The sequence below is a fragment of the Andrographis paniculata genome, unplaced genomic scaffold (assembly GCF_009805555.1).
Source record: "Andrographis paniculata isolate CXL003 unplaced genomic scaffold, ASM980555v1 Contig70END, whole genome shotgun sequence".
Classification (NCBI taxonomy): domain Eukaryota; kingdom Viridiplantae; phylum Streptophyta; class Magnoliopsida; order Lamiales; family Acanthaceae; genus Andrographis; species Andrographis paniculata.
Window position 1 is genome coordinate 2,558,110 of NW_026137607.1, and position 8,090 is coordinate 2,566,199.

General features: G+C 34.5%; 2 protein-coding genes across 9 annotated transcripts; both read left to right on the plus strand.

The window, feature by feature from the left end:
* Positions 1-1,954: 1,954 nt before the first annotated feature.
* Positions 1,955-6,418, plus strand: LOC127264507 (vacuolar protein sorting-associated protein 9A-like). Of its 8 annotated transcripts, XR_007841733.1 has the most exons (7): positions 1,955-2,604; positions 2,997-3,144; positions 3,583-3,753; positions 4,276-4,455; positions 4,737-5,510; positions 5,639-5,717; positions 6,173-6,418. XR_007841733.1 is itself a non-coding variant. In XM_051294070.1 (6 exons), exons 1-5 carry the CDS (start codon positions 2,495-2,497, stop codon positions 5,496-5,498), a joined length of 1,371 nt encoding a protein of 456 aa, XP_051150027.1. In that variant the 5' UTR covers positions 1,955-2,494; the 3' UTR covers positions 5,499-5,514; positions 5,639-6,418. The 8 variants fall into 8 exon arrangements, 6 of the variants coding, with proteins under 6 accessions (XP_051150027.1, XP_051150029.1, XP_051150026.1 ...); XR_007841732.1 differs by having other exon boundaries at positions 4,737-5,717; XM_051294070.1 differs by having other exon boundaries at positions 4,737-5,514; positions 5,639-6,418.
* Positions 6,419-7,118: 700 nt separating this feature from the next.
* On the plus strand, positions 7,119-7,562 carry LOC127264365 (uncharacterized). The gene has a single exon (XM_051293847.1). The coding sequence runs from the start codon at positions 7,119-7,121 to the stop codon at positions 7,560-7,562; it is 444 nt and encodes a 147-aa protein (XP_051149804.1).
* The last annotated feature ends 528 nt before the right edge of the window (positions 7,563-8,090 follow it).

The following is an 8,090-nucleotide window of genomic DNA, read 5'->3' on the forward strand; positions in this document are numbered from 1 at the left end:
AGAAATAATGAGAAACTGGGCGTGGTGATAGAAACAAGATTTTGGGTAGATTAGCTCAAAGAAGAATAGATTAGCAGAGGCAGAGTGAAAGATTTCTGATGGTTGAATCTAAAAAATGCTACTATGTAAGTTCGATCTGATTCCTGATAAGTTGAATTAGGCATGGGTTGGAACCGTCAAATATAGGTCGTTGATGACTAAATTGGGTTAACAATTGTTTCGCGTTTTGATTTTACTGCTTTCAGAGTTCATACGTTATTTGGTCTATCTACGAACTGTCCGTGTGCAATTGAATTTATTTGGGAATATTTGGTGTTGTTTTGTTGTTCATGGCTGTTGTTGTTTGGTTTTAAGCTAATTTGGGGCTAAGGGTGTGTTTGACAAAATTAGCTAATAGTTGTTAGCTGATTCAATTAGTTGATAGTTGTTAGCTGATTCAATTAGCTGGTTTGACTAGCTGATTCGATTAGTTGTTTGTATTAAAATATTTGGTAAAACAACTGTTTGATATTAGCTGTTTAGACGTAAAATGACAATTGAAGACATTTTTATTTTATTTTTGTTTCTAATATATTCAATTATGTTCTTTTGAGTTTAGAATGTTTAAAATTTTTTGTTATTAGTTATTGAAAATTGTAAAAGTGTTATAAAAGAATTTATTTTTATTACAGTTAGATTTTAAAAAATAATATATTTTTATTAAAATTAGTTTTTAATAATTAAAAATAATGTAAAATATAAAATAATAAATTTTTCGTGTATATATTTATTATGTTAGTATTCGATTAGTTTATTATATTTATAATTTTCAATAAATTTAATTTATTTTTAGTATAAAATTTATATAATGTAATTTTAATATAAAAATAAATTATTAATATTAATATTTTCTATTTTATGTTGATTTTAATAAATTTATATATTTTTCGATTAAAATAATTTTTACATAAAAATTAATTATTTTAAATTTATAAAAGTAAAATTATATTATAATAAAATATTCTAATATAATTAATAAATAATCAAAAATATATTTATATATTTATTTGTGTAAAATGCATAATAAATTTTTAAGGGCATACAAGGAATAAAATTTTTTTTACAGAAAAAGTTATTTCAAAATGTTGGTTAAGTTAGCTTTTCAAAAATTAGTTTTTTTGTTCCAAAAAGCTATTCCAAAAAACTAATTTACCAAACACCGATCAAACAGCTAAAAACTATTCAACAAGCTAAAAACTCTTCGAAAAGCTATTTGCCAAACACTCTCTGATATAGCAACTGCATTTTTTTGAGTTAAAAATATATAAATGTAATGTATAAGTTAGAGATGGTGATCTGATTTTCCTCAAACTCTAATGCCATCTCCAACCATCTCCATAATTGGAGAATGGTGGCCCGATTTTCCTCCAAACCTACGGCATTATGGAGTCGTTGCTTTGTTTGTTTTTTTTTTTTTTAGTTTTTTTATTTTGTAGATATTATATTTGTGTCCTATTTTAATTGTGTAGAAATTTATTTGCAATTTGATGTATTTGTGTATATACATAATTTTTGTGTCTTGGTAGTGATTAATTAAGTTTATAATATTTAAATTTTATAATAAATAATTAAAATATTTATAATAAATCGAAATAATTTTTATATAAAAAAAATTTATATTTATTTATTTATATAATTGTTACACAATAAATATATTTTTTTTTATATTTAACTTGTAAAAATAATTGTTAATAATATATTATTATTTATTTATATGAAAAATATATAATTAAGTAATAATAACTAATTATGTAAGTAATAATAAAAGTTATGTGGAAATTGTAAATATAAAAAATTAAAATAATATATAAAATAAATATTTGAAAAGTTGAGTAATAATATTATAGCAATTCTATTTATGTGAATTAGACATGGATACAGTTGTGGTGGCGTCGGACTTTCTCCCCCAGCCCCCAAGGCGAAGTCCTCTGCCGCCGCCCGCTGGAATATCCAGAGAGTGATTTTTTTTTCTTTTTCCTCTTTCTTTTTCATTTTTCCACTCATTGTCCGTCTGCTCGGGCGTCCATTTATCAAGGAATCTTTTTTTTTTTGTTCTCATCTCCTATTTCATTCTTTTTTGTTTCCGTCCTCAGCTGTTTCTGCCGGCGGTCGCCGGTGGCCATCGCCACCGCTGCCGTTTCAGATTTATTTGGCCAATTTTTTTCAGTGGCCAAAAAAATAAATAAAATGTAACGTAGGGGGAGCAGTTTTAGGTTATGTTTTGAATAGTAAATGTAACGTAAATTCATAGATTTTTTTTAAAGTAAAAAAATCCAGTAAAAATGACAGATTGAATGCACCACCCCCTTGGATAAGAGAAATTGCTGTGGAGCTGTTAAATCAGGCAATAATTAAAAATTAAATTAAGACCCCTCCGTCCGTCTTCACGAGTTGGTTGACTCTGAACCCAAACACAGCTGCTGTGAATCCCAGCCGTCGGTTAGATCCATCGCCGATGGAGAATTCTGATGTGTTCGGTTCGTCTACAGCGCCTTTGACGTGGCACGATTTCCTCGAGAGGATGCGCCATCCTTCCGCAGCGGATTTTGTCAAGGCCATCAAGAGGTGTTTTTCGCTTGATATTGTTTTTCTGAAATTCGAGGAGCTGCTGTATAGAAAGAATTTGGTATTGCTAGGTTTTTAGCACTTGCATAGAGTTAATTGTTGAATACTGAAATTCATATTGGTATTACTCGGCGAGGATTGATAAAAGCAATTAGTCACAATGCGTCCGTGTGGCAGTAATTTCTACTTTCAATCAAGTATGATGTCATTGAGGTTTTAATTTGCTGCCTTTTATTGCTGATCAGATGTTAGATTGTGTTCTCTTTACAATTATAACAAGTTTGTTGGAACATTGGATTTTTCCCTTTTAATGCACAAGTCGATTCACTTACTATAGTGTCTTGGTTTTCTAACCTATAATCTGACTATGATTTCTCATTCGGACCCTGCAGTTTCATAGTGTCATTTCTGAACAATGCACCAGATGCTGAAAGGGATAGTGAAGCAGTGCAGGAGTTCCTTGGAAATATGGAAGCAGCATTCAGGGCTCATCCCCTTTGGGCAGGATCTACAGAGGAGGAGTTGGAGAGTGCTGGTGAAGTGAGTATAGTTCCCTACACAAGATAGAATTTACAGTAGAGCAAGATACTGTCGAAAATTTATGCTGAATATCATATCTTGGTTGTCATGTTTGTTCACTTTCACAAAACACTACCGATCCCATTAAAATACACTATTTTCTCTCGTAGAACATTTAAAAAACAACAAAAACAGATTTTTTAATGAGTTTCATAATTTTTAATAACTAACAACAAAAACCCTCAAAAAATTCCTAACACTAAAAGAACACGACCTTGGGGCATTTTGAACTCTTTAAAATTCTTGGACAATCCAGCAACAGGATAGTTTGCTCAATTATGTGGTAGTGTATTAATGTGCTTTTGTTTCGTCCTCGTCCACTGCTGTCAGTGTGGAGTATTTCTCTCTTACTTTGTTAAATGTTAAGCACCATAGTAACAGGTGTTTGCTGAATTGCAGGGACTGGAGAAATATGTCATGACAAAGCTATTCACTCGTGTATTTGCTTCGATTCCTGAAGATGTTAAAGCCGATGAGCAGCTTAATGAAAAGATGGCTTTGATTCAGCAATTTGTCCGGCCTGAGAATTTGGATATTAAGCCAACCTATCAAAATGAAACATCATGGTTGGTGAGTGAAGAAATGAATCCTATATGATTATTCCATTATGTCGAATGTTTCATCCATTATGTTCCATGTGAGAATGATCTTAGGTTCTGGACCTCTGGTTCCTTTTTCTTGTGGAACCCGAATTGCCATTGCTATGCCAGTATTTTAATCAAGCCAATCAAGATCCCAACTTGCTAAAGGATATATAAGTAGATATGGCAGTGCGTGTTTTTTATTTTTATTTTTGGCTAGATATGGCAGTGGTTTTCCTCTAGAATTGTGTGATATATCCTCCTTATATTCCTTTCACAAGTAGCTCTTGCAAATTGCCTCATATTTTGGAGTAATGGAATGTTATATTGATGACAAAAGAGAAGCGGTGTCATTCACCTATTTAATTTCTAGTAGAGCTAGTTTTTATGTTGAACAAATTTTGATTGTCAATGGGATCCATCTAATGCTGAACATGTAGAATCAATAGTCTGTTACCTGTCTAGGTTATTTATTAAGAAATCTGACTCCATTTGTGTACTCCTTTGGCAGCTTGCCCAAAAAGAGCTGCAAAAGATTAACATGTACAAGGCACCAAGGGACAAACTTGTTTGCATTCTAAACTGTTGCAAAGTCATTAATAACCTATTGCTGAATGCATCTCTTGCTTCTAGTGAAGATCACCCTGGAGCTGATGAATTTCTCCCCGTTCTCATATATGTAACCATCAAGGTAATTCTGTCCTCTGGCTATGCATCCAGCAGGTTGCTTTCGTGTTTCAGTTTTGACTATATGCTTATGGTGTTTCTTTACTAGAAAAATATGGTGAAAAGCATCCTACTTATTTCACAAATCATATACGCCAACATTAGAAAACTTCTTGTTGGATTCCATCACATGTACACTGATGGATTGATTGCTCGTACCAAATCAATATTTTAAAGATGGTTTTGTCTAGTATCTCTTTTTCTTGAAAAAATAAATTTCTGCTAAAATCATTAAATCTTTAACAGGCTAATCCACCTCAACTTCACTCAAACCTTGCATATATCCAAAGGTTTAGACTACAGACTCGGTTGGCTGGTGAGGCGGCGTACTTCTTCACAAACATGCTCTCCGTAGAGTCTTTCATTACAAATATTAATGCAAAAGCTCTTTCTATGGATGATTTGGAGTTTGAAAAGAACATGGAATCTGCTCAGGCACTTCTTTCTGGTCTGAGTGAAAGTTCTGATAATTTCTATGGCCAGACAAATCAAAATTTTGATCTTGCTACCAAGGCAGAGTCAGCGGATCATGCAGCAACGCATCCTCATCCTCATGGTGAGTCATCAGAAACCAAATCCGTCATGAGTGAGGAATTATATGGGAAAAATGATGCATCACTAGATAAAGCTCCATCAATAACAGACCTAGAAAATAAAGGTGCAGCTTTGCTGTTGAAGGAAGAAGAGGCTAAGCAAATCTTTGTAGATTTCCCATACTTGTATTCCAAGGCTGGCGATCTGATGGTTAGTGATATCGATGATCTGCTAAACAACTATAGGCAACTGGTGATCAAGTATGTATGTCTTGCAAGAGGTTTAGGTGTGGCAATTCAATATCCGTCATTCAGCACTCAGGTGCCAAATTTTGAGCAACCTGAAAGTGAAGCTCCAAAGGATTTGGAAATAAGGAAAGAAGCTTATCCTAAAAATAGTATGCAGAGGAACTCGGAGTTAAATCTGGAGAACACCAATTCACATAAGCAGGAAGAAGCTTCCGAACAAGACTGAAGCTGACCAAGGGTAGGTAAATTTTCTCTTTAAATTTTACTACCATCGTTTACATGATGCAATGGAGAAAAATGAACTCTTGGATTGATATACTAGTTTCTAAAACTGGTTTTTGAAGTTCATTTTTGCCCTCAAATTAGGATTAGCTGAGGTTTCTGTAATCTATTGATGGATAATCTGAGGTAAATGAAGATATGAGCATGGATGGAAAGATCCAGGGTAAGTGAAGGTATGAATATGTTAAACATATGTTGTGACTCAAGAATGTAGCATGCAATTGGTTTTGAATGACTATTTAGTATGAGTGATTTAGAATGGAATGATTTGTCTAAAGAGAGAGAGAGGATTAGATTATGAAATGAATAAAGAATATGTTAGATTATGAAGTCTGATTAAAGTCTCAAGTCTAGGAATGAGGTTAAGGTATTACCAGCGTGGGTGGGTAGGTCAGTTGTAGGCTTAGGATTGCAATTTTATAAATATACATATATATATATATTAACACTTTATGATCGTGTGCATTGCAGTTTCTGTAGTAAAATTTCTGGTTTGCTTTGATAAATATAGATGAGTTTGAACTGAATAACTAAATTTCATGTTCCTCATTGTTGCATTCTATTCGGGTTCCTATTTATGTTAACAAAGAAATATGTTGGAGTTGGTTCTTGGTTCAGAGAGAGAGAGAGAGACCCCTTGTTGTTAAAGACAAGCAGAGCAGGCAGGCAGGCTTGAAGCACAAGAAAACTAGAGGTGTGTAAGAGTAGTACTAATAATAATAAGATATATGTGGGGTTGAGTTGAGTTGCTTTTATTCTTGCCTTTCTGTGTCGGCATGCCAAGCTTCGACTATGTGTAAATGTAAATAATTATTGTTGTGTTTCGGCTTTTTTAAATAATTGCTGCTGAGATTTTCATTTTCATTTTATTTTTATTTTTTCATAATTGGGGTTTGCATCATGACCAAGTAATGTCGTCGTCTCCAACTATTATACTTATAATACTGTTGTTTTTGTGTCATTTAAAAACGTTGTCATTCCCGAGTAATGTCGTCGCCTCCAACTCCAACTTAACTTTAGTGATGATGGATGACCCTCCCTCCCTCCCCCTAAACTTCAAATTTCAAAATAATTTGATAAACCAAATTATGCTCTCTCTCTCTCTCTCACACACACACACACACTTGGTAGAGGGTGGTGCTAGATCACAAATGGCATGGCATGATTGTTGCCCAGTCCAGCTCCGTTCATTTGTAGTAGTATTTAATACAGTAGTACTTATATATATCGGTCAGTCACTCCGAGACCCGTGCACTGCTGTCCGTCCTGTCTTGTCTTGTCCTCTCCTCTCCTCTCCTCTCCCCCCCACAGACAGACAATAATGATAATAATAATAATACTTTTAATCTTCCCATCAAAAAATAATTAAAATAATACTCTATTAATCAAATCAAAATTAAATTTAAATCTACCAATCTGTCTTTCTTCAATTCAATTCAATTCAATTGTTGCCCTGTGCGTGGGTCACAATAATAGTCCTAGTATTTGATAGTATTCCCTTTCCATTCCATATTCCATTACCCGGAAAGGTCAGTGAAGTCGGTCGGTCAGTCAGAATTCAGAAATGACAAGTAGAAGAGACAAATGTGGCAGCATTCCCCCCATCTCCTCCACATTCTTCCCACTCTGCCTCTTATCCTTCAAAGCCAAAGACATCCTTCCCCGCTGCCGGAGCCACCCAATCGCCGCCGAGCCCGAGCCCGAGCCCGACTCTCCCAGGGTCACCTGCATCGGGCAGGTCAAGAGAACCACCACCCGCGTCATTGCTCACTCCCACTCCCATAATAATTTTAAGTACGACCACTCCAAGGTACTCAAGTTCAAGAGATTCTTTTCCGACAGTCGGAGAGTGAAGAATGGTGGAGGAGGATTGAAGGAGATGGACATTGGGGAGCTGGATCCGCCCTTGCCGGTGGTCAAGAGGGCGGCGCCGGCCGACGCCATTTGGAAGAGGAGATCAATCAGCGGTAAGACGCCGCCGGAGATTCAATTGCCCGCCAGGGTTTAAATCAATGAATCCCATTGGAGATCGATCGATCTTGTCGTCTTCCTTGTTCTTACCATCTCATCCTCATTCTTGAATTGAATTTTGTTGATGTCTGTCTCGTCATCTTGCTCTAAATCAATGGATAGTAGTAGCCACGGCTTTTGTCTTTTCCCATGACTTTGAAATATCACACAAATATTAATTGATCAGCCCAGCCCACTAGTCTTTTTGTTTTTTTGTTGAAAGTAAGCTTGTCTGTCTTTCTAATTATAGTCCTGTCGTTTGTGTATGCTCCACGCTGGCGCACGTGGCGGACAAATTTGTAATTATACGTGCTTTTTCGAAACATCCACATTGAACATTCTTCCTCGACCTGCTATAACTATGTCAGGTGTCCGTTTTAAAGTGTTTTTTTTTTTTCTTTAAGTTGTGAAAGGTAATAAATTGTGTTGCGTAGGTAAACTTTGGCAAAAATATAATAATATTTTATTACTTCATGAAAATGTATAAGATAATTTTAATAATTTTTATATATAAATTAATTATATA

What these genes read in the sequence shown, in the direction of transcription:
- LOC127264507 (XM_051294068.1), top strand. Translation starts at nt 2,495, where the DNA reads ATGGAGAATTCTGATGTGTTCGGTTCGTCTACAGCGCCTTTGACGTGG. An exon ending in TTTGTCAAGGCCATCAAGAG is followed by an intron (nt 2,605 to 2,996) that starts GTGTTTTTCGCT and finishes CGGACCCTGCAG; the next exon opens with TTTCATAGTGTCATTTCTGA. An exon ending in TCATATATGTAACCATCAAG is followed by an intron (nt 4,456 to 4,736) that starts GTAATTCTGTCC and finishes AATCTTTAACAG; the next exon opens with GCTAATCCACCTCAACTTCA.
- LOC127264365 (XM_051293847.1), top strand. Translation starts at nt 7,119, where the DNA reads ATGACAAGTAGAAGAGACAAATGTGGCAGCATTCCCCCCATCTCCTCC.